General features: G+C 46.0%; 1 protein-coding gene across 3 annotated transcripts in view; it reads left to right on the top strand.

Moving 5' to 3' along the window:
* USP34 (ubiquitin specific peptidase 34) overlaps positions 1-26,404 on the top strand; it is a 216,570-nt gene that overhangs the window by 88,048 nt on the left and 102,118 nt on the right. For all 3 annotated transcript variants that reach the window (XM_044289323.1, XM_044289322.1, XM_044289321.1), the window contains 11 exons: positions 38-151; positions 1,124-1,223; positions 1,351-1,510; positions 2,760-2,886; positions 2,962-3,109; positions 16,226-16,326; positions 16,957-17,166; positions 23,201-23,326; positions 23,483-23,605; positions 24,187-24,270; positions 26,130-26,216. In XM_044289323.1, the coding sequence (XP_044145258.1) occupies positions 38-151; positions 1,124-1,223; positions 1,351-1,510; positions 2,760-2,886; positions 2,962-3,109; positions 16,226-16,326; positions 16,957-17,166; positions 23,201-23,326; positions 23,483-23,605; positions 24,187-24,270; positions 26,130-26,216 (1,380 nt within the window). The remainder of the gene's footprint in view (positions 1-37; positions 152-1,123; positions 1,224-1,350; positions 1,511-2,759; positions 2,887-2,961; positions 3,110-16,225; positions 16,327-16,956; positions 17,167-23,200; positions 23,327-23,482; positions 23,606-24,186; positions 24,271-26,129; positions 26,217-26,404) is intronic.

The raw sequence follows: 26,404 nt of genomic DNA, 5'->3' as shown, positions 1-26,404 counted from the left end.
TAGATATTTATATACACATTATATATTTTATATGTAGATGCCACAACTGAAACCCGAAACCATTAGCATGACTGGCCTTAACCTCTTTCAACATCTGTGCAATCTTGCTCGATTAGCAACTAGTGCCTATGATGGCGGGTCAAATTCAGAGGTAAGTAACAATTATACTACCCTTTTGTAATCCAATTTTGTTACAGTTCCTGTTCCTATTTTTACCGTGCTAAGACTGCTGGACACTGCCACTATGTCTATAGGATTTTTCAGACTATAACCATTCCTTCTCATCAATTGCCTGATTGATAGAGAAGGTGAAGCACTGCATTTACATGCAGAAATCGGTTCCACAGTATGAGGAGATATGGCTACTGCTATCAATTATCCTCATACAGCTGTTTTATAGACAGCAGATCGCTGTTTACGCAGCACAATCTTCTGCCCAGAAACTAAGTTTGAGGTGTCCGCACCAGCAATAATTTCAATTGATAAATAAGCGTTTCGCTCGTTCACCGCCTGATCTGCAGCACATTTAGATGGGCATTCGAAGGTTTACCCTTTCTAGATAATGTGCTCAAAAGTTGGGCTGTGTAAATCCAGATTTAGTCATGAAGCCTCCAAAGAACAGTTCTTGACCTAATATGCCTTTCAGAATCTATTTAGAAATTAGTAGTAATTATAACCAATTATAGTCTTGCTCTGTGAGCTTGCTTTGCCTGTGAAAACAGAGATCTTAAAGCTCCTGGGCACTCCTTGCACAAAATTACAACACTTGCAGCTGGTGAGCACCTATATAAGGGCAGAATATTGAAGAAGATAATGGGGTGGTTCCAGATGAACATTTATGACCTATCCTTTGGTTATGCCGTTCATGTCCAGATAGGAGAACCTCTGGACTACTCTAACTGTACGAAGATAATAGTCAGTGAGCTCTTTGTATTTCAGCCCATTCTACTAATGATCAGCTATGCATGTTGTATGACTTTGCTTGCTCCATGTTTGCAATATATGTGGCTGATACGTCCTAATCAACTGCTTAGAGAAGGGTTGTCCACGTCCTTCTGGCCCTGTAGAGCACGTTCACTTATGACTTGTTTAATAAATCCGTTTTTATTTGATCGTTATCTAGTTATGTGGAATGGACCAGTTTTGGGGCATTGCTTTAAGAGCACACTCTGGAGACGTCAGCCGTGCTGCAATACAATACATTAATTCATACTATATTAATGGTAAGAATAACTTTTGATAATTAAGATAACCTAGTTGTTTTTAGTTGTAGATAAAAATGAAATATACTCCCAGATGTGTAAAATTTAAACGTTTTCATTTTTCTCTGCGTTCATTGTTTTGTTTTAGGAAAAACGGTGCTAGAGAAAGAACACGAGTTTATTAGTAAATGTATGGAGAGCCTTATGCTTGCCTCCAGTAATCTGGAGCAGGATGCACATTCTAGCCTCACTATCATTGAACGAGGGCTATTGATGCTGAAAACACACCTTGAAGCTTTCAGGAGACGGTAAGTAGCTGTGATAAATACATGTTACTTTTAGGATACGGCCTCATGTGACCCTAATTGGCTGCAGTGGAATTGTGTGCATAAAATCTATTACATTTATGGCACCAGCTAAGTGGAGGAGATTTGCAGAAATCTGATCCACACTGTACACATAAAATCCACAGTGAAAAGCAGGAGGAGATCAGTTGTGATTCCAAAAGCATTGCTGCCTCATAAAAAAAAAAAAAAGCCATTTTGAGTTTTTGTTTTTTGCAGCATTAGATTTCAGGTAAAACCTGCTATTTAATTTCCGTGATGGGAATTCAGCAGCTGGATTGTCTTGTGTGATCATACCCTGAACACCTAAACCTCTTGCTGTTATAGAGGGATACAGCAGTATGCATATGGGCCCCACATTAGGAGGATGATTGTGATTGCCACATTCTCAATAGAATAATCAGTGTTTGTTGAGTATATTTTAAAGGGAGTCTGTCACCTAATCTGTGCCTTTTAGACCGCCCAGATCAGGTTATAGACTCCTGTGCCCTCATTACAATGGTACCTTTATTTATTTGTGCTGTCCCTCGCCGAGATCTTCCAAAAAAGACCTTTAAAACGTATGCTAATGAGGTTCGGCAAGTGCCCAGGCCCCTCGGCGTGTTATTGTGGCAATACATAAATTATACGCCACAGACTGCCCTAGGTGTTTCACTTGACACCTGGCCTGTACCCCTGTTTTTTATCCATCTGTCACGATTGGAGGTTATACACCCCCTTGTATTTTTCATATTGAGTAACATTAAAAAAAAATTGTTTTGAGTTTTAACGTCCTTAATTATATTTTCTTGATTTATTAATTTGGACGTATAACTTTTTCACCATACCATCTGTTTATAGGAATGTAAGTGAGCAGAAAAAAAAAAAAATCAACATATTCTTAATGTATCGTTTGAGCTGTCCATGGTGACCGTTTTTCTTTTAAAGGGACTCGGTCACCAAATTTATGTTGTCCTCACTAAGAGCAGCATAAACCAGTGACGAGTCACCAAACTTTGGGTCTTTTTTATTGACCTAGCTGTTTTTCTAAAATATTGTAGCTCCAGTACATGGCGATGAGTTCTTGGCCTTTTTTTTTTTCTTTACTTGAATCGCAATTTCATCTTTAACTCTGTATGTACAGTATATGTACATTAGAAATGCTAATGATCTGTGTTGTAGGGTACATACATAAATGCATTCTTTTAGCTTTGCTGTTTTGTTTCTCTGCTAGGTTTGCCTATCATTTAAGGCAATGGCAGATTGAAGGCACTGGTATTAGTAGTCACTTAAAGGCGCTGAATGATAAGCAGTCGTTACCTCTACGAATTGTGTGCCAGCCAGCAGGACTTCCAGACAAGGTCAGGGTGCTACTATACATTCTTTGCATAGGCTTGTATCAGCTCATTGCTAACAAGGACTTTCTTGTACCTTAGATGACTATAGAAATGTATCCAAGTGACCAAGTAGCTGACTTGCGGGCAGAAGTAACCCATTGGTATGAAAACTTACAGAAAGATCAGATGAACCAGCAGCCCCAACTTCAAGAATTTGGGCAGAGTAGCCGGAAAGGGGATTTTCCTGGTAAGCAGTTTACTAATTAAATTAAATTAGGTTTACGGTCACCTCTGTTTCTAGAAACTATGTGCATCCCACTTGTAATAACAATTCTGGAGCATCTGTTCTTATGACTCTGTTGTGCCAGTCCTTTATTCATCCTGCTAGAAGCTACAACTTACTAGCAGTTGCATTGCAGGTCCAGATGGGTGTTGCCAATTCAGGTCTGACACTGTCCAGTTAGTGCTGGTTGTGTCAGACTGTGCAGGGACCCCCCCCCCCCAACGAGTGACACCCATCTGGAACTTAATTGCAGACAGCTAGGAATTCAAAACGTTTAGCAGGATAATAAAGGAATGTCACATCATAGTCTTAACAATAGATGCTCCAGAATAGTTATTACTTGGGGAATTCAAGTAATTACTAAAACAGACATGTCAGGAGAGATGACAGGTCCTCTTTAAAGGGGTTTCTGGGGTACTCTGAATATCAGCTCAATGGGCACCACCACTGATCAGCTGTCTCTAGCAGAAAAACTAACAAGGATGTAGCCAGAAACGCAGAAAAACATATTCTATGTATATTGGCGGTGAAGGGTTAATGCCCCTCAGCTGCCATTCATTTGTATGCCGAGCTACCGTGATTTGGCATTTCCACTACAGCGGACAGAACTGTGCTTCTGACTCTGTTCTGTGTTTAGTTCTGGTGGCTTCTTTTCGGTGGGGGTGCCAGGTTTCAAATCCACAACCATTCTAGCATTACCTTATCCTAAGGATAGGTCATCGATACCTTTAACTCGGAAAACCTTTTTACGTTCTGCCGCAAAAAAAGTCTTTATTTTTAGTTACTTATACGTTTTCTTTCTTATACTTGTAATATTATCTTTTAGAGTATTGTGATTGGGTAGACATTTTGGGTTATCCCATGCATAATGTAAAACATGCATCTAGTACATGACAACCTTGTTCTAACACAGCTAGAACCAGCCCTGTACCTCACATGGATCCAGAGATCTTCTCATTAAGTGTTCCAATTGTTCTGCTACATTTATTTCAAGCTATCGGTGTAGGGGACGTGTCCTTGCAGCTGGTGGCTGATAAAGGATGCATGTGCTTTAGTCCAAGTGAGCAGAACAGAGAAATATGAAAAAGAGCAACCGGCAGTTGGCGCTTTACAGATAGATTTCATTGAACAGCTTAGTAGGTATAATTAAAATTTAATTACAGGAAATTAATAATTATTCGTGGGACAATCAATCGTGGGACAATCACAATGAGTAAAACAGACAGTATTGGTCTATATAGGTTGCATGCAGAATGTATCAGCGTGTTTTAGTTATCACAGAACAACTTCCAGAAATGTGAAAAAAAAAGTAGTTTTTATTAACAAATTTTGAATTTTACATACAGAAAACCCCAACGTCCTCTTTCCCTCCCCCGACATAATATCCCGATGATGCTCTCCATCCGCCACCCCCCTCACCTCCCAACCACACCAACATTTCAGCTTACTAAATACATGCTCCTCCCCTCGAAAGCTCCCATCAATATACTTGGATGAAAACATTGTAACTCCAATGTATCTTCATATAGAGAGTCAATAAGATGCAGCACAGCGCGCCAAAAGCCCCCCAGGGCCGAGCATGACCACAGCATGTGCAGTATGCCGCATCCTCCTCCCCAAATCAAGGACACTTGGGAGTCCAAATGGAGTCCTATATTAAACAAAAACTGAGGAGTTTTGCAAACCCGATGAATCGTGTACAATTGTGACGACCTGTGGGCTTCACTGAGTGAGAGTTGTGGAGTCCTCTCCAATATCTCCTGCCACTTATTTTCCTCTAACGGTCCCATCTCTACTTCCCATTTTGCCCTACTGATCACTGGGTATTCTTGCAGAAATCGGTCCAATATAGCCCAATAGAGCAGGGAGATGGCGCCAGACGTAGAGTTCCTCCGGTCTACCAGGGGAATAATTTTGTTTTGATGTACAGTACTCAACATACCGTCATCATGGTCAGCCCGGAAAGCATGGTGTAACTGTAAATACCTATAAAACTCAGAGGACAGTAAACCATTTTCCCTCTGAAGTTGCTCATAAGTTTTAAGATCATTTTGGTCAAGAAGTTAGTGAACTCTGATAATACCCCTATGATGCCCACCCCCCCATACCCTGCAGGGATCCCAGATGTGGCAACCACGGAGTGTCTATAATGGAAGTATACTGCATGATGTAATTTATGCCTTGTATGTCCCTCACTTTCCACCACGTCTTATCCATTAGGAGTAGTTTAGGGAATGCCAGACCTGACATTTTCCGCTTATTTGCCTCTAACGCTTCATATAGGTTGGGTACCGGCAGGAATCCCCTCAGTAACCTATTTTGGGTATCTTCCTCCCCCTTTCCCAACCCTGCATATGCTGAAGTTGAGCAGCCAGGAAGTACACCCACGGATTCGGAAGAGCCAATCCCCCATCGGCTTTACTTCTTTGCAGTGTCTAACCTCAGCCGCGCCGAGCCCCCTTTCCATATAAGCTCCCTAAACCAGTGGTCCTCAACTCCAGTCCTCAGGGCCCACCAACCAGTCATGTTTTCAGGATTTCCTTAGTATTGGGCAGCTGATATAATTAGTGTCCATCCATCCGGATTTACCACAGGTATTCATTCTGCGGGACACTCCTAAATCCTGACTGGCAAGTGGGCTCTGAGGGCTGGAGTTGGGGAACCCTGCCCTAAACAATATTTATTGTGTGAAAAAACCCAGGGTGGATTTGATTTAAATCAAACCGGTTTAAATCACTATATAAATCTCTAGTCAGTAAGGCTTGATTTAAATCAGTTTTTTACATAAAGATTCATATTTGGACATTTTTTCTGTTGTACTTAGGAAGGAGAAAAATGTTTCTTTGGTCATCTTCATCACAGCACATCTCATGATGTTGCCTCATTCGGGCCACCAGGCCTTGCATTTCTTTGTTGCAGTGTTTGCATTTTGCACGCATGCCTGCCTTACCGATAGGTAAAGGAACTCCATTAAAATATTGCCAAACTGGGTATCTTTTACGGCCTACTGCCATTATAGTTTTTTTCCTCCAAGGAAAGAATGTGATAAACCTCAGGTCATACTCGCAAAAAGATCCAAAGACTTGTCTGTCTGTGGCTGTGCAGTACTGTGCTCAGAAAGTTTCACTTTCATTTTGTAGTACTCCTTGTCTGCTTGCCTTTTCCTCCTTACACTTAGTTTCACTTTCTTCTTGTGCAGATCTATTCCACTCCAAACAATCAGAAAAATATTGTTTATATTCTATTCACTGAACTTTAAACTTAGCACTGAAGGGGTTGATTCTGTATTTATAGGTTTGTAGAAGTGAGGATTAAGATCTTTTTCTCAACTCATTTCATGTTTTATAAATTCAGTTTTGAGAACTCCAAAATTAAACCAAGCATCTGTGATAATATCTTGTAGGCCGAGAAACTACCCAGTAATCTTACAAAAACCTCTGGAAGAGCATGACATTGTGAATGGATTAATGGAATTTAACAAAAAAATTAAACATACACAGCCTTATTCTACATAATTAAAAAAGTAATCTTTATTTCATAATGAAATAACCTTTGGATGGTAAAATATTTTCCTCAAAAAGCATTTTATGACGGTAGAGCCATAAATCTGATTTAAATAAAAATAAAAATCTGATTTAAATAAAAAAAATCTGATTTAAATAAAAAAAAATCTGATTTTTTTTTTTTTTTTTTTAATCATTGATTTTTTTATCCACCCTGAAAAAACCTGAGGCAGCCATATTGGGGAATTATGTAGCAGATAAAGTACCGTACTTGTGGCATCCAGATCATCTTTAATAAGATTAATCCGTCCTACTACTGACAGCTGTAACTTGGACCATACATGCATTTTCCTAGTCTCCTAGACACCACCCGCAAATGCTTAAATTCTCTCACCACCTGCAATCCTGTCTGAGTATAAGTCACAGAATCATCCACATTATCCATAAGGAGGAGGGACGATTTGCTCCAATTAAGAACCAAGCCAGAGTAGCGCCCAAAAGCACCCATCACCTCCATAACCTCCGGTAGGGACTCCGTAGGCTCGGCCAGGAACAGCAAGGCATCGTCCGCATATAATGCAATTTTCTCCTGTGACCCGCCTCGGCTAAACCCTGTGATCCCGTCATGACTCCTAATAAATAGTCGCCAATGTCTCGATGGCCAGGGCAAACAGTAAAGGAGATAAAGGACAATCTTGCCTGGTTCCCCTGTATAGCGGGAATCCCTCTGATAGTCATCCGTTCACCCGCGCTGTAGGCCTCGTATATAACAACAGCACCCAAGCTATGAAACTATCCCTTAACCCAAACCTCTCTAGTACCTCCTGCAGATAATCCCACCCAACGCTATCAAATGCTTTAGCATCATCCAGGGAACAGGTGACCCTATCCCCCTGGGTTGTCCACTGGAATCTGCATATTAAGATATAGACGTCTGATATTAACCAATCTGGCAAAAAAACAGACTGATCCATATGTATAATGGAGTAAAGGACCTTAGAGAGGCTCAGAGCCAACACCTTAGCCAATATCTTTGTCAGTGGGCAACAATGATATAGGTCGGTAGGAATCCGGGAAGAGTGCTTTTTCCTGGCTTAGGGAGAACAACTATAATGGCCTCCTGCATGGATGCCAGATGCGCCCCCTTCTCTGAGGCCTCCTGGTATACCTTCAGCAACTGAGGTAGTAAAATATCTCCAAACTACTTAAAAATTTCTACTGGCAGCCCATCAGTACCCGGTGATTTATTATTAGCCATGGAAGATACTGCTTCCTCAATTTCTGACAGTTGTAACGGACCATTAAGGTACGCTCTATCGCAATCTGACAGCCTAGGCAAGGGTACCCCACGTAAATATGATGCTATGTCATCCCTATCACAACCTATACGTGACTGATACAAATCGGCATAAAAGGAGCCAAAGACAGACACTATTGCCTGGCTATCCACAATTTCCGTTCCATCCACACCCTGTAGAGCAGTGAGATATGCAGACGTGGACTGTGCCCTTGCCACAAAGGCTAGCAGGTGGCCCGCCTTCTCCGCCTCATCATAATACTCATGTTGCTGAAAGGATTGCTTTGTCTGGGCAAGTTCCACAACATGTGAGTTATATGCATCCTGTGCCTCCTTCCAGACCAGATGAAGACAGCTGATCGCCCTTCTTCACAAAGTTTGCCTCTGTCACCCCAACCCGGTCTCTCAAAAATTCTCCTACCTGTTGGCTTTTAAGTTTGGCCCTATTAATTCCTTGAATAAGCACCCCCCTTAGGCAAGCCCTCATGGTGTCCCATACCACCCTGCCCTCGGCTGAGCCAGCATTCAGATTAAAAAATACTCCTGTATAGTAGAACTAATATATGAACAGTCAATTACCTGTAACCAGAAGGAATTAAACGTCCACAGCCGTTGAGAAATGGGAACCACGGCGAAGCGGACAGTCGCAAGAGGAAGGGGAATGGTCAGACAAAGCCCTAGCCAAGTACTTCACCTCCACCACCTGTCTGCTCACCAACTTAGATCCCAGTGCCAGATCAATACGTGATAAAGCCTTGTGCGATCTGGTATAGCAAAAGAACTGGCGTACATTGGGATGTCGGGTACGCCACAAATCTATCAGTCGCCTCCTCCAACAATCTACCAAAGGCTGATACAGGGCCCTCGGCATCTGCCCGTGCCCCCCATATCTGTCTCAGTAGGGGTGAAATGTATTGTTAAAATCTCCCACCATAATAACAGGTATATAAGGGTTACCATTAATAAATGTCAATGCACCTCTTAACACCGCACTGCTATACGGTGGAGGTGTATATATAGTGATACCAGTAGATATTCCTGAGTGAAGATAGTATAGCGTATGCAAATAAAACAACCTTCAGGGTCGATACTCGACCTGGAAGGGAATTGATTTATGGACCAGGACACTCGCCCCTCAGGAATAGCTAGTTAAAGGGACTCTGTCACCACTTTCTAACCCCCACTTTTAAAACTATTGTTCTGTCCAAGGAGCCCTTGTGATTACTAAGATGTTGTTAAAAGCTAAATCTGCTGGCTCGTTTTGATAGAAAAACCTTTTATCTGACCTGTCAGTCATGTAGATAAGGTGCCCAGGGCGTTTCTCATGGTCCGAAGATGCCGCCGCCGTTGGTGCCCAGCTCCTCCTCCGCTCTGATCAGCGCCGCCTGAATGTGAAGAAATACGCCTCCGGCTCTCCCTCAGTCCCCCCTCCTTATTTTCTACGATCCCGCGCGTGCGCACAGGCCTGTGCAGGCTTTTCGATTCAGCCTCATTGAGCGAAGTGCGCGCGCGCATGCGCACTTCGCTCAATGAGGCTGAATCGAAAAGCCTGCACAGGCCTGTGCGCAGGATCGTAGAAAATAAGGAGGGGGGACTGAGGGAGAGCCGGAGGCGTATTTCTTCACATTCAGGCGGCGCTGATCAGAGCGGAGGAGGAGCTGGGCACCAACGGCGGCGGCATCTTCGGACCATGAGAAACGCCCTGGGCACCTTATCTACATGACTGACAGGTCAGATAAAAGGTTTTTTTATCAAAACGAGCCAGCAGATTTAGCTTTTAACAACATCTTAGTAATCACAAGGGCTCCATGGACAGAACAATAGTTTTAAAAGTGGGGGTTAGAAAGTGGTGACAGAGTCCCTTTAACGCTGAATGGAAAGTATGACTCATCCATGACCTATGCAATGCATGTGCCCCCTCCTTCGTAAAATGGGTTTCTTGCAAACATACAATAGGGGGAAAATACGGCCGCAGATAATCCTTCACGGAAAATCGCTTTGATGGGTCACCCAAGCCACGCACATTCCAGATCACAATATTAAATACATTAGCAATACTTAGACGTCAGAAATATGACCCAGCTGATAACATAACAGAATAGGAGCATTATTTACCAAAAAACAGAAACGCACATATATGATAATACATTTTATTTGATGACATCCTAAAAGACCTATAAATAAATGATTTGTATGGATATTAAATAGCAGTACTGCAGTTAGCGCCGCGAATCAGCAGCTCACCAGTAGGTACACAAGGTGACAATACCCCCTAAAGCCCACTCCGTATGGCTTAGCAGCAACATGCATGAGGAGACAGAAAACCTTCCTCAGCAAGCCAAAGGAGGGAGTATGTTACAATGATCCAGGTAAATAAATGCAGGCAAAAACCACTGAAGTTACAGCAACCGAAAAAGGGCAAAACAAATAGCATGGAAAACCACTTGCTTGAAGGGACCCATATGGAGCTTAATAACAACAACTGACAAATCCTGATTAAGTATAGTAGGGGACAACACCTTGGACCTCTGGAGAGCGCACCCCGATGTGCGTTTCGCTATGCTTTTTCAAGGGGACCCTACTGTACCTACTGGTGAGCTGCTGATTCGCGGCGCTAACTGCATTACTGCTATTTAATATCCATACAAATCATTTATTTATATGTTGTCTTTTATAATGTCATCCAATAAAATGTATTATCATATATGTGTGTTTCTGTTTTTTGGTAAATATTGAGTATATTCTCACACATAGCCTTTCATCTTTTTTGATGATTGTTTCGGTTATAATAATGGGATCATTGAAGATGGAAGCAATACAATGGCGGTGCAGTACTAATAAGCAGGCATGATATCACAGATAGAGCATCAATACGAACATGCTATAAAAAGTCCCCGGTAACAGAGAGCAACAAAAACCGTAACCAGAAAATCGGGCCTGCGTTACATCATCCAACAGGCTGAGGCACAAGTCCTACTTGAAACCAGACATATAAGAAACGTTTCAAACTTTCTACTACTGCTGAGCGAGATTTTCCCCCCGCCATAAAAGGATACCCGTGCTCCGTGGGCAGTTCAGTAGTAGAACAGTAGAGGGGTAACCTAACAGGTCGCTCAGTGATGACCAAGGGTACAAACTTGAAATAAACGGACATCCATCATCTCTCCTCCTGTCGCAGCTGACGTTCATGCTGGTCAATCAGCGAGGCCGCATCTTTCGGTGTACTGAAGAAATTAACAGATCCCAGAGCAGCCACCCACAAACGTGCTGTGTACATCATAGAATAGGACACTTGCAAGGAACGAAGGCGTCGCTTGACATCCAAGAACTGGCTCCGCTTTTTTTTGGACCTCTGAGGGAAAAGTCCTGAAAGAACGCAATTGTTTTCCCATTAATGGTGATATAAGGACGATTTCTGGCTGCCTGTAAAATGGCATCCCAGTCTCTGCAGTGAAGTAACTTAATCAGAACGGGTCGTGAAGGCGATCCCGGCGGCAGCGGTTTGGTTGGGACTCACCGCTTATAGTGGGGAAAGCACCTCGGTACCGAAAATTTCTTTAAGCCAGCTTTCAAAGTAGGACGTAGGATCTTGTCCCTCAACTTTTTCAGGGATCCCCAGAAGTCGTACATTATTGTGTCTAAGGCGGTTCTCTAGATCGTCAGTCTTGGCGATTAATGCTGAGATCTGCTGTTCATGAGTGCGGGATGCCCTGGTTAGAGGGGGCAACTTATCTTCCACCTCACTGACATGGCCCTCCACCTCTACAATACTATTATTAAATTTCTGCAAGTCATGCCGAATAAAGGAGAACTCTTGCTTCAGGGAGCCCATTTGCTGCTGTAACGCTGTCAGGGCCACTCCACACTGGGAAACTGCCCTGAAGACATCTTTTAATGTCTGCTCTGCACTCTGGGGGGATATGGACCCCTCCTTCTCTGCCACAACTGCCTCCTCAGCCCCTGCTGCACCAACCTCCATATTGTCATCCTGGGCTCCTCCTGCTGTAGTCTTCTCAATGTGAATTGCCTCCACCTCCAAATTCTCTGCCATATAGGGCCCCTTCCGCTTTGGCATCTTCTGTGGTGCCCTGGAGCTCACCATACTTCGTGCCGCTGCCGGCACACCATCTGCTCTGCCTGGCTTCTTAACTGTGAGGAGCTTGCCGGCGCCATCTTGCGCACCGCGCTCGGCACCTCCCGCTGTCTCCTTGCTCTTTTTGGCGGCACCTCTGGCCATGGGACCCTCCAAAGGGGCAATGGGCTATGAATGCCGAAACGGGGATGCTGTGGTCAGTCCCAGGAAGGTGCAGGTAAGCCCACGGAGCAGGCTTTTGTAATAAGGCGGCAGGCGCCAACTTGCGCTGCTGCTGCTCACATTCCCGGGCAGGCCACGCCCCTTTAGGATAATTACTTATTTTGCTTATCTCATCGTTATAGGGTGGGTCATCAATTTCAGATAGGTGGAAGTCCAGCTCTCGGCACCCCCGCTGATCAGCTGTACGAAGGGCCTGCGATGCTCCTGCTGCGTTCTCTTCATTGTTTACTTGCACTCTGTTTATTGTGCAGTGGAGGTGCAGTGTGATTCCAACTGTTCCCGCCATTCCAGTGAATGGGAGAGGAAGCTGCAATAACACTGTACCACTGTTACAGTGTAGATGGAGTGCAGGTAAACCTTGAAGAGAATGCAACACAAGCTTTGCGGCCCCTTCAAACTGATCAAAGGAGGTTCAGAGGGTCAGATCCCAGAACCAGAAAACCTCTTTAAAGTGTGTTAGTTTCCAGTTGTTCCCTTTTGTAAGTGTATGTGTTAAAAAAGAGTTAATAAGATCATAATTCTGTTTCTTCCTGTCATTTTCCTTTAAACGCTAGGTCTCACTTCAGCAAATAGCATTTATTATTTTGGAAAAGTTAATACATGCACTTACTAATGTGTTTTCGATGCCTATATTGCCTCCTTTGCTGGCTTGATTAATTTTGTAATTGCCTTATGCACTTGTAATCCAGTAGTGGTTTCTGTAACCCTTGGATAAAAATGAATTCAGCCAGCAAAGGAGGCAATATGGACCATCACAATACATCAGTAAGTGCCTTGTATTAACTTTGTCTACATGAAAACATCCGGTTGCGGGTGGCAGACAATGGCAGGTGGTAACGGTGACGAGCCTCCCTAGAATTGTGGGTGATGCTAGGGAGGCTCCCCACCCCTGAAACACGGGAGGTTTTCGTCCGGGCACGGGGAAAAGCAGCATCGGTGGTGTGGGGACCGAGAGCTGCATAAGTATATTCAGTGTGGGGGGCCCTGCATATGGGTGGGCTTTTTTAAGGATTGGATAACCCCTTTCATTTCATATGGTACATCTAACTTTGATGAAAAACACATGAGACTCTGTAACACTGGGAAAAAGTGCCCTAGAGCACCAGAAAGTATTGTAGTTGAGCAGCTGAAAATTATTACATATTTGTTTTGTTTTTTGTAGAAAGTTTTACTCAAATGTAGAAAACCTGACATCGTAGGGTATTGTCTGTAGGATCTGGCACTGTTCTCATAGATGGATTACTTTCTGTAAAGGATCAGAGACCACCTCATAGATGGACTACTTTCTGTATGTGACCTGGGCCTGCCCCAAATTCTCATGCTTGTTCCTCAGCTTCCCCCTGTTCACACTATGGGATTGTGTGTGTTGAACGTTTCTAGTGTTTCTCGTTCTTTACCATGTGTATTCCCCACATTTGTTCTGAAATTCCAGACTGACTATTGACTACAAAAAGTATTTTTGCCAAATTGGGAGGTGGTGGTCTCAAGGCAACCTTGCGACTATTGCAGAATTTCAATAACAGTTGAAAAGTTGCCTGGGAGTAGACGGGATTCTTTAGTGTAAGGCCATCTCATGGAACTCTCTGCCAAAGGAGGTTGTGATAGTTGATTCATTGAGCATATTCATGAGGGGTATGGATTCCTTTCTTGGACAATATAGTATCACAAGTTATAGGCACTGGATTTCTGGAGATGGAGTGTCAATCCAGCTACGGTGCTTTGAAAAAGTATTCATACCCCTTAAATTTTTCCAGTTTTTCACGTTACACCCACTAACTTAAATAGATTTTATTGAGATTTTATGTGATATACACATATTTAGCAAGTATGTGTGAAATGAAAATAAAATGATACATGGTTTTCGTAATTTTTTATAAATATCTGGGAAGTGCGTATTTGTATTCAGCGCCCCTGAGTCAATACTCTGTTGGATCATGTTTTGCTGCAATTACAGCCTAAAGTCTTTTGAGGGAAAGTCTCTACCAGCTTTTCACATCTTGAGGTTGAAATTTTTCCCCATTCATCTTTGCAAAATAGCTCAAGCTCAGTTGCATGGGATGGAGAGCATCTATGAACAGCAATTTTCAAGTTTTGCCACAGATTGTCAATAGAATTTAGGTCTGGACTTTGACTGGGCCATTCTAACACATGAATATGCTTTGATGTAAACCAGTCCATTGTAGCTCTGGCTGTATGTTTAGGGTTGTTGTCCTGCTGGAAGGTGAACCCTCCCCTCCAGTCTCTACCAGGTTGTCCTCCAGGACTGCCCTGTATTTAGCTCCATCCATCTTCCCCTCAACTCTGATCAGCTTCCCTGTCCCTGCTGAAGAAAAGCACCCCCACAGCATGATGCTGCCACCATGTTGCACAGTGGGGATGATGTGTTCAGGGTGATGTGCACTGTTCGTTTTCTGCCACACATAACGTTTTGGATTTAGGCCAGAAAGTTCAACTTTGGTCTCATCTGACCAGAGCACCTTCAGAGCACCTGTTTGCTATGTCCTCTACATGGATTTTGGCAAACTGAAAACTGGATTTCTTATGGCTTGCTTTCAAAAATGGCTTGCTTTCAAAAATGGCTTTCTTCTTGCTTTTCTTCCTTGAAGGCCAGATTTGTGGTGTACACTACTAATAGTTGTCCTCTGGACAGATTCTCCCACATGAGCTGTGGATCACTGCAGCTTCTCCAGCGTGACCATGGGCCTCTTGACTGCATCTCTAATTAGTGCATTCTTTGCCTGTGCCATCAGGTTAGGTGGACGGTTACCTCTTGGTAGGTTTGCAGTTGTGCCTGCCATACTCCCATTTTCAGATGATGGATTGAACAGTTCTCCGTGAGCTGTTCAGAGCCTGGGATATTTTTTTTTCTATAACCTAACCCTGCTATACACTTTTTTCCACAACTTTATCCCTGACCTGTCTGGTGTGTTCCTTGGTTTTCATGATGCTGTATGATCATGAATATTCTCTAATAAACCTCTGAGGCCTTCACAGAACAGCTGTAGTTATAATGATAATAAATTACACACAGGTGGAGTCTGTTTACTAATTAGGTGACTTCTGAAGGCAATTGGTCACATGGATTTTATTTAGGGGTCTCATTAGGTAGCTAAATACAAATGCACGCCACACTTTTCAGATTTTTGAAAATTTTAAAAACCATGTATAATTTTTCTTTTTACTTCACACATACTGTCCAATTTGTTTTAGTCTATCACATAAAATACCAATAAAATCCATTTTAGTTAGGCTACTTTCACACCTGCGTTTAGGTGCGGGTCAGTCTGGTATCTGCACAGACTGATCCGCACCTATAATGCAAACGCTAGTATCTGTTCCGAACAGATCCGTCTGCATTACTCTGTTAAAAAAAAAAGTCTAAGTGCAAGTCAAACTGATCCGTCCTGAATTACATTGAAAGTCAATGGGGGACGGATCCGTTTACAATTGCACAATATTGTGTCATTGTAAACTGATCCATCCCCATTGACTTACATTGTAAGTCAGGACGGATCCATTTGGCTCTGCATCGCCAGGCGGATGCCCAAACTTCCGCCTCCAGAGCGGAATGGAGGCGGAACGGAGCCAAACTGATGCATTCTGAACGGATCCTTTTTGGGCCGCTTGTGAGAGCCTTGAAACGGATCTCACAGGCGCACCCAGAAACGGCAGTGTGACAGTAGCCTTAGTGGGTGTAATGTGAGATAAAGTGGAAAGGTTCACGGGATGTGAATACCTTTTCAAGGAACTGTATTTATTCTTATTGCCATATTTAGCCTGGAAGTATTATTTTTTTTTTTTCTCTAATATCAACCAATTTGCATCTGCCTCTTTTTTTTTTTTTTTTTTTTTTTTGTTTCTTTGTTTTTTTTTTTGCATTTGTCTGGATTAACACATTTGAATTATAGGATTTGATGTGTAATTTGTGTTATAATATAAGGCTATTTTTAATGTTTTTTGAATAGGTGGCCTAATGGGTCCAGTTCGCATGATTTCATCAGGTCATGAACTAACAACAGATTATGATGAGAAGACCCTTCATGAGCTGGGATTTAAGGATATGCAGGTATTTCCAAGTGGAGAATTTTACCCCATTTTCTTTTTTTTTTTAAATAAAGCAACACACCTGCCACTCTGTTCATCTCGGCGATCCCTGCGGGGTACAGAGCCCCCCCTTTATCATGATTCGTGAGGGTCTCAACCTTCAGACCCCCACTGATCTTATTCCCTTGATGTAACCAGAATAACCTTTTAATGTTTTAATCATTGTTTATCAAAAAGCAGTGACCTTCAGCCTCCAGGATATTTAGTGGTTGCAGGGCTATAACTCCCAGCACTGCCACTGTCTGCTGAGAGGTGTAACCACAAGTTGGAGACTTGCTTCTATATGATTTGGTTTATTTACTGACCTGTTTCCAGAGGTTCTGGTGGAAATTGCTTTTAGGATTTCTCCTGAGAGAATTGCTGCCACTACTCTATTTTTTATAGGAATGCGTATTGATCATAGATAGGGTATTTGGACTGCTGCATAAACTGTTCTTGTACTCTTCCCCATCTCCGTGGACCTTTTAAGTGACTCTACGTGTGCTTTGATGTATTATTGAAAATATGTACATTTGTACTAATAAAAATCTACAGTTTAAAAAACAAAACAAAACCCCATTGTAATATGTGTAATAATCTTGTCCTTCATCAGATGGTCTTTGTGTCTTTGGGTGCACCACGTCGGGAAAGAAAAGGAGAAGGTGTGCAGCTTCCTGCCTCATGTCTGCCCCCACCACAGAAGGAAAATATCCCCATGCTTCTCCTACTACAAGAACCTCATCTCACCACGTTGTTTGATTTGTTGGAAATGTTGGCTTCTTTTAAACCTCCTTCTGGGGAGATTGGTTTATTGGACATTGAAGTAAGGAAGACACACATGTATTTATTTTATAATGTGGATTTTATATTCTACGATTTTATTTTTATTTTTAATTCTTATTTCTCGCCCAATTTCCTTGGGGGACACAGAAGACCTTGGGTATAGCTCATCTCCCTAGGAGGCGTGACACTAAGTAAGAACTGTTAAGCCCCTCCTCCACAGCTATACCCTCAGCCTGGAGAGAGAGACTGCCAGTTTTTGCTTAGTGTCCAAGGAGGCAAGACACTCCCTGCTACTGCAGGGCTGTTTTTCTCCTGTTTGGTTTTTAGTTTTGATTTTTGCTTTTTGCTTTTGTCTTTTTCTTCAGATCATCAGGGACAACAGAGTCGCACTAGACCTCTCTGTTTCTCCCGGGGTCGAGCTGCGCCAGTGCCGGTCATCCGCACTGCTGCCTCCCCCACAGAAGGCAAGGTGGACCAGGGCAGCCCAGCTCCCCTGCATCCCGCCAGCGCAAGGGTCGCCCGCACGCCAAGTCCCTCTTCCAGCGTCCTGCCACTACGGTGCCAGTAGCTGAAGGGGCGACCCTGCTGGAACGGACCGAGGGTGAAGACGGCTGTGGTAAGAGAGAGGCTTCTCCAGCCCTACGTTCCCCTCATTCCCTCCCCGGTCTCCTGCGTGCTGGACCCCCATACTGGTCCCTGCTGGACCCTGAGGTGTCGTTGGGAACAGCCATTTTCTGGCTCCAGGGCTGTCTCTCATATCCAGCTGTTGCCCAATAATCATATAGCCCCACACCACCACCATACTGGTGACCGCGGGGCGACTATACACTGCCCCTTCATAGGGCATTGCACAGGGGTGAGCAATGGATGGCTGTGGAGGAATTCTGCTTTAGGACCGGAGACCCGCTCCTAGCTGCCTCTGACACAGGGGTTATGCCGGCCCTCCCCCTTACCGGTCGCAGATTCAGTACAGGGGGCCCTCGCTGACTGCCCTGTCCCTCCTCCACGGGCGCCGTTAGGGCAGGGGGTGCAGTGCTGGACTTCAGGGTCCCCCCCCCCCCCCCCGCCCTCCTTACCGGTGTCTAGGGCCAAGGGCCCGCTCCAGAAGCTGCCGGCTCCAGAAGCTGCCGGACGCAAGGCCCTCACTGCCTGCATGTACTGAGCGCGATGCTCCAGCAGGCCCCGGCTGACTGTTGAGGCTTTTGGTCGGCCAGGAGCCGCAAACTTTTGACCCAGGCTTCGGCCTGCTCGGCCGCAATCCGGCCCTTTGTCTCGGCCGGCCCGCGGGGTGGGCACCCGCGGCCGTTAGTGCATGCGTCTGCCGGCTCCCGGCCGGGTGCCGCAAACCTTTGACCCAGGCTTCGGCCTGCACGGCCGCAATCCGGCCCTTTGTCTCTGCCGGCCCGCGGGGTGGGCACCCGCGGGCCGTTAGTGCATGCGTCAGCCGGCTCCCTCCCGGTCCCGGCCGACCGCCGGTACTCCCGGTCGGCCGGGCGCCGCGAAAATCTAGGCCCCGGCTTCTCGGCCTACTAGGCCACAAACTTCCAGCCTCAGTTGGAGGGGGCGGGAACTTCTCGCGGCGCGAATTCTTCCCGCCTGGAGGTCCCCCGCCCCCAGGGGATCGCAGCGCCGCCCCCTAGGCCGGATGTTTTGTTAACCTGTTGGGTACCGGCCACCAGGGGCCGGCTCCCATCTAGAGGACACCCTCTATGTTCTGGGCTTCCTGGTGGGCCTGTGTGAGATTGTGCCCCTGTATGGTGGCCCCTTTTTTGCCTCAGAGTGGCTGTGTTTTTAAAAACGGAATGGTTGCGCAGGACGCTGCAGCCTGATGCAGTAGTGCTGGCCGCACGCTATGCCCCCCTTCCGTAGGCGGCATGTTGCGCTCCTCTGCTGCGGTTCTGGCCAGCTACATGTTCCCCTTCTAGGCGGACCCTTGCCATCTCCCGGGATGCGGCGCTGACCAAAGGCAGGCGCCCCGTCTATAGGCAGAACGTCGCCTCTCCAGTTACAGGTTGGCCATGTGCATCACTCTCACTGGATTTAATGCCGGACAGGTGCATGACCCCCTTCTGGGGCAGAAGAATTGCACTCTCACCAGATACGGTGCTGGCCATGTACATGACCCCTCAAGGAGCACGGCACTCTCACTGGATTCCTGCCGGCCATGTGTGTATCCCCCTTCTATGGCGGTACGCTGCACTCTCACTGGGTTCGCTGTCGGCCATGGGTATAAAACATGTGCACGTCCCCCTTCCATATGCGGAACACTGCACTCATTGGGTTCACTGCCGGCCATGTGCACGTCCCCCTTCCATAAGCGGAACGCTGCACTCTCAATGGATTCGCTGCCGGCCTTGTGCATGACTCCCTTCCATAAGCGGTAGGCTGCACTCTCATTGGTTTCGCTGCCAGCCTTGAGCATGCCTCCTTCTCTCGGGCGGCATACATACTCTTCCTGGCTGGGGTTGTTCTCTCGCGGTAGGTTGCTGGCCACGTGCTTGACCCCCTTCCATGGCGGGGTGCTTGCACTCTCACCGGATCCGCTGCCAGTCATAGGCATGGCCCCCCCCCCCTTCCTTGGGCGGTGTACCGCACTCTCGCTGGCTTTGCTGCCGGCATGGGCATGCCTCCTCTCCTCAGGCGACATACATGCACCTTCACTGACGGTGTTTGTTCTTGCGCCAGTACGTTGCTGGCCATGTGCATGGCCCCGTCCGTGGCGGGGTGCTCGCGCTCTCCTGGGATGCGATGCTGCCGTGTGCGGTTCATTGCACCCTCACCGAATACGTTGCTGGCCAGGAGCATGGCCCTCTAAACATGGGTGCGCTGCTTGCACTCCCTTTAGAAACGGTGCTGGCCTTGTGCATGACCACTTCTCGTTCCGTGGGCGGTAATTTGCGCGCTCATGAGATTCACGGCTGTCCTTCTATATGCTGTACTGGACGTTCCCCTTTCATTGGCGAACTACTCGTTGCACTCTCACAAAATTCGGTGTTGGGTGGATTATTGCACAATAATTTAATGCCCGGATAATCCTGTGCATGCCCTTCCCCCTTCACTAGGTCCTTTGGTGCGGGCCTTTGCACTCTTGCCGTCTGCAGAGTTTGCCAGGTGCTTTTCTCCCCCCTTTTCTGGGCGGACTGCTTGCGTTCCATAGCATGCCCCCTGTACTAGCCTTGTGCATAACTCCCTTTCGGGTTGCACTTGTACTTCCATGGATACTGTGGGATGCTTGGCTGTGCGCTCTGTGCGTTGTTTGGGCCGTGTTTGCCTTCTCCTCCCGTGGGTGGGTTGGCCTTCTCGCTGCCTGCGGTTTGCTAGTACGTATGCCTCCCTTCCTCCTGCGACATACTTTTTTCTCTTGGGGTGAGGCTGCTTGTCGCTAGCTTTGCACTCTTTTCTGAAGAGGTCATTCTGTCCACCTGTATGAGCCTAAGGTGTTGTCCAACACACAACAAATGAATGCCCAATGTATTCACCGCTGTATAACTTGTATATATGTAGACGGGCTCTGCTGGCTCGCTACTGCACCGAGCTGGGTGGCACTCATTCTCTGGTGTGGTCCCGTTGTGACTGCACCAGCCATGTTCATTGGCCCTTCCACCTGGGGGGTGTTCGGGGTACCTTGATGCGTACCCGTTCGTCCTCCCGTGACATTGCTTCCCCGCGCAAGCCGTCGGGTCAAGAGCGTTGTCTTGGCGCCTTCTGCACTTCAGTCTGATCTGCTACCAGGAACAGACCGCTCCTCTCGGGTAGGGTCACCCAACTTCTCTTGGGTGCTCGTCTATCCAGGTCTGAGGGACCTCCACTTTTGGGTTCTTCAGGGTTTTCGCCTTCTGCGAGGCGATCTGCAGGTCGTCTCACAGAGTAGCAGGTATTCGGCTTTTGAACTGTCCTGTGGCTTCCCTGTTTGCCATTCCTCCTTTCGGTTTGGAGGGTGTTATGCCGGCCTCTGTCTCGACTGCTTTTCCTCGCTGGCTCGGTTGTTTTGGCTTCCTCTCTGAGTTTGTCACTCCGAGGTGGCTTCTGCACCGGCCAGGCCTCAGAGGCTGTTTTCGTCATTGCCCCCTCCCCTTCGGGGGTGAGCATGGTTGTTCATTTGGATGGTTCCGGGGGTTACTTGTGGTCTCGTACCGTCTCCCTCGTTTTCGCTGGCAGTACTAGCTGTGTGCCTGTTTGCCAGGCCTATTGCGTTCTGTCCTCCCGCTGGGTGCAGATTGCCTTTCCATTCTGGGCATATGGTCCTGCTGGACTTACCTTTTCGGTAACTTGGGAGGACTACCCTTCGGTCACGGTTGTCCTTGACTTTCCCTCACCAGGACTGTAGAACTCCTTCCTGTGGTGGCTACGTCGACTTGGACTTTGGCCTGTCTGGTCCTGGCATCTGTCGGCTGCTGGGCGGACCCTTCCGGTTTCTTCCGTCTGTCCTTCTGCTCACCCACTCCGGTTGGATACGGGACTATGTTGTTCGGGGGCCGACGGGAGTTTTCTTCCGACCCTTGGGCCGTGTTACTGGTCTGCGCCTGATCACATTGGGTTTTTTTCCCGCTTGCCAGGCGATTCCTGCGAGCGCGCTGGTGTTCGCTCCCGACTGTGCTTCGTCCGGGTTCGGTTGTCGGACTTAGGGTTCTTGACTAGGTTTTGTGGTAAGTGGGGCATTCCCCCACTCTGCTTTCTCTCCCTTGGTTCTGTCTTTCTCTAGTCCGGCCTGACCCTGGGACTGGGACTCTGTTACTGAAGTGTCAAGTGTCGGCGCTGTCCTTTCCCTTGCAGCGTTTTCTGGCCCTCCTGGGCCTGTCATGACCTTCTTCCACAGAGTGGCTCTTGGTTCCTCTGTACCGTTCCCTGGTACCGCCCTGGGAACTACACACTGAGCTCTTGGCGCTCCACTCTTTCCCTTGGTGCCGTTGTAGAAGTTCTCCCTACTCCTGCTGTCCTGTACAGTTGTGTTTTCTGTTGCCATCATGTCTGATGGGTGGCCCTTCGTGTTCTGTGCCCTCTGTCCTTTTCCAGGACGGGGCTGTTTCTCCATCCCGTCCCTTCCTTCTGAGGGTGGTATCTGCCTTCTTATCTACGAGGCTTTGGTCATCCCCTTCCCGTCTCCGGGAACGGGCGCTTCACCGCTTGGAGATTGTTTGGTTTTGCAGTTGTTACTTGGAGATCTCCGGCTCTTGTCTGCGTTCGGTCTCTTGTGTTTCCAGGATGTCCGCGCAAAGAGTTGACGGCCTCCAGGGTGGCTTTCCTTCGCTCTCTGTGTCTATTGCTGTGGTTACCGCACCAAGGGCAGGGTTCTGCTTTTGGTGTCACCGTTCATTTCAGCCGGAGCGGTCGGTGCCTCCTGGGCCGGAGGCATAAGGCTTCGGCCATGCTTTTGTGCAAGGCGGTCGCTGGTCTTCCTTGCACACCTTACTGGGTTCTACAGGGTGCGCACTGGGGCTTCGGCGTCTGCTGCCTTGGGCCGCCTGGTCTGCAGGCGGCGGTTTCTTGATGCCTTCGGGTGCTTTGCCCTGGTGCTGTGGTCCCTCCCCTCTTGGACTGCTATTGAACGTCCCAAGGTCTTCTGTGTCCCCCAAGGAAATTGGGCGAGAAAACGAGATTTTTGTATAACTTACCAGTAAAATCTCTTTCTCGCTCTTTCCTTGGGGGACACAGCACCCACCCATTCTTTGTTTCCGAGTTTGTTTTACCCGTTGGGTAGTTGGCTTGTTGGCTCCACTTTTGGACTTTGCCTTTTCTCACTACTTGGACACGCAACTGGCAGTCTCTCTCTCCAGGCTGAGGGTATAGCTGTGGAGGAGGGGCTTAACAGTTCTTACTTAGTGTCACGCCTCCTAGGGAGATGAGCTATACCCAAGGTCTTCTGTGTCCCCCAAGGAAAGAGCGAGAAAGAGATTTTACTGGTAAGTTATACAAAAATCTCGTTATTTTCCTTTACTATTATGTATTTATGTTGGGAAAGGTTTATATTAAATGATCACTGTTGATTACTCCAAGCTATATTATGTGAGGGAACTTGAACTAATTAGGCACAAAAAGTTATTCCATCTTCTAATGTTACATATGTTTCATTGCAGAGTGCAAGGTGTGAAGAACTGCACCTTCATGCTGAAAACCTTTCCAGACGTGTCTGGGAGCTCCTAATGCTACTGCCTACGTGTCCCAATATGCTGCAGGCATTTCAGAATGTGTCTGAGGAGCAGGTGAGCAGAGCATAGTGCTGAGGGTTATGTTGGTGGGCTATACACTCTATGCAGCATTGCACTGTGCTGAGAGATAAGGACATAACTATCAGTTTATAGTTCTCCTTTTCACAATTCTATGCATCAGCAGTATTTAATATATTTTTTTATATAAAGGGAAATGATGGACCGTGCTGGAAAGATTTGCTTAGGATAAAAAGTGCACACAAGCTTTTATATGCTCTTGAAATTATTGAAGCGCTAGGAAAGCCAAACAGGAGGATAAGAAGAGAATCTACGGTAATTGTCCAAAACTGATTATTTTTAATTGCTGAATAATAGATAAGTACATTTGCTTGTTTTGTACACATTCAAAGGGGTTTTTATGTCATAAAGCAATAGCATGCCTCTAGGTTATGCCATCACTTAGTGATCGGCGTGAGTCCAACCTCAGGGACCCTCCATGATCATGAAAATGAATGGGATGCATTGCTGGTGTGGCACTGCATCCCTATACTTGTTTTTTCCCCTGCAATTGTTTTTTAGTTTAATGGGGCTAGCTGCAGTTTTCTGTGCAGCCGGGTGACTAGGGAAATATTAGAAAGGATGCAGTGCTAAACCAGCAATGTATCCCTTTCTTTCTCAGTATCAAGGGGTTCCCATCGATCAGACCCATACACATTAGTTGATTGGTTGGTCCCACCGAAATCTGCGGGTTAGCCGCCAGTGTTTGTCTAAGAGACTAGAAGTTTTAGTAGAGGGGCCAAATTTAAGCATGTTTATCTGCAAAACCACTTTCAATACTTGTGTGTAGTGGTTTATAGTGTATTAGCTGAACCTTCACAATTTCTATGTAATAATACATTACTTTTATATTACAGGGCAGTTATAGTGATTTGTATCCAGACTCTGATGACTCCAGTGAAGATCAGATTGAGAACAGTAAAAACACTTGGAGCTGCAAGGTACAGTTTTACTTATACTTCAAAAATGCTGTGGTATACACAGTACATAACTATCTTTTTTTTTTTTTACTTTTTTTATGTCATTACTAGTAAATCAAGTTAAATGGGTTGTCCCTTTATTAATGTAAAAATGAAAATTAGACATCATATTAGGGATCGACCGATTATCGGATTTACCGATTTTATCGGCCGATATTCAGGATTTTGAACGTTATCGGTATCGGCATTTATTTTGCCGATATTCCGATAGCGTATGGGGAACACAGATCGCGCTGCTGACAGCGCTCTCCGTGTTCCCTCAGCAGCAGCACAGGGGAGAAGGAGCAGTGTCTCCTCCCCCTGTGCTGCTGCTGCCGCTCCAGCCAATGGGAGGACAGGGGACAAGAGGAGGGGAGGAGCTATGGCCACTGCGCCACCAATGAAGCTTAATCTCACATTAATTCATATACAGGAGGCGGGAGCTGCAGGATCACATAGCCGGCTCCCGACCTCTATGAGCTGTAGCTGCGATCTACGGTAGTTAACTCCTCAGGTGCCGCGGATCGCAGCTACAGCTCATAGAGGTCGGGAGCCGGCTATGTGATCCTGCAGCTCCCGCCTCCTGTATATGAATAAATTTGAGATTAAGCTTCATTGGTGGCGCAGTGCGCCCCCCCCCCCAAGCCCCCCAGTATCAGACATTGGTGGCGCAGTGCGCCCCCCCTCCCCCCCAATATTAGGCATTGGTGGCACAGTGCGCCCCCCCCCTCCCCCCAGTCGCAGTGCGCCCCCCACACAGGATTCCCTCTCCCCTGCTCCTCCGATCGGAGCCCCAGCAGTGTAATGCTGGGGCTCCGATCGGTTACCATGGCAGCCAGGACGCTATTGAAGCCCTGGATGCCATGGTAAGCTCCATGCTGCTGTGTGCACAAAGCACAGAGCAGCAGGGACAGTGTGAGCTCCTATTCACCCTGATAGATCTCTATCAGGGTGAATAGGACAAGGGTTCTAGTCCCTAAGGGGGCTAAAAGTTAGTTAAAAAAAAAAAAAAAAAAGTAATAAAAATAAAAACACCAAAATATTAAATATAAATGAAAAAGAAAGATTTACAAAAAAAAAATACACATTAACAATAAACATTAATTTTCAGCAGATTTGTGGGAATTTTAATTTTTTTTTCAAAAATGAAAATTCCCAGAATATCGGTATAAATTATCGGCTATCGGCCTGAAAGTTCACAAATTATCGGTATCGGCCCTAAAAAATCAATATCGGTCGATCCCTACATCATATAGTACATGACAATCTCTTTCTAACAAAGATAGAACCAGCCCTGTACTGCACATGGATCCAGAGATCTCCATATTCATTGCTCCAATTGCGCTGCTAGATTTATTTCCAGCTGACAGTTCATGGGCTGTGTCCCATTTGCTGCAGCCAACTACCTGTCACAGCTCAGGAGGCAGTTGAAGGATGGAACTGAGCATGTGTGTCCACCTCCAGTGAGGTGGACAGAGAAATGAGGAAAAGAACAGGTGGTGCTATAGAGATGCATGTTATTTAATAACTCAGTGGCTATACAACATTTTTAATTACTTGCAATTATGAAAATATTTTGATCCAGGTGCTGGTTGAAAACAGAATATTTTTTGTAGGACAGCCCCTTTAACAGTTAGCTGGTTGTTATCAAGCACAGACTGCTTACAGTTGTGGGTCTGTGGGTCACATCCATATACATCCACCATCCTAATAAATAATGCTCAAAACAACTGGTAATTTAATTTGCGTGAATATTTTAATATGGTTTGATGGAGAAAGCGAAAACTGTCAGATGTTTTAGCATTGAACCAATAAGTGTTTGACTCCCTACGTATTCTTAGTTTGTTGCTGCAGGGGGTCTACAACAGCTGATAGAAATATTTAATTCTGGAATTCTGGAGCCCAAGGATCAAGAGTCTTGGACTGTGGTGAGTTTTTCTATGTCAGAATTGTCCTGTTAGGCCTTATGCACAGACACAGATGTATTTAGGATCTGTATAACAGAGTTCCTGAATACGCCACCCTGTATTTCAAATGGGGATGTGGATCTCTCTGTACTTGGGGTAGTTTGCATGAAAAATCAATTTCACCATGCTGTAAATCAAATTGTTTCTTT

The sequence above is a fragment of the Bufo gargarizans genome, chromosome 4, assembly GCF_014858855.1.
Source record: "Bufo gargarizans isolate SCDJY-AF-19 chromosome 4, ASM1485885v1, whole genome shotgun sequence".
NCBI classification, from domain to species: domain Eukaryota; kingdom Metazoa; phylum Chordata; class Amphibia; order Anura; family Bufonidae; genus Bufo; species Bufo gargarizans.
Note: the sequence above shows the minus strand (reverse complement) of the source record. Positions and strands in the feature narration are given on the sequence as shown.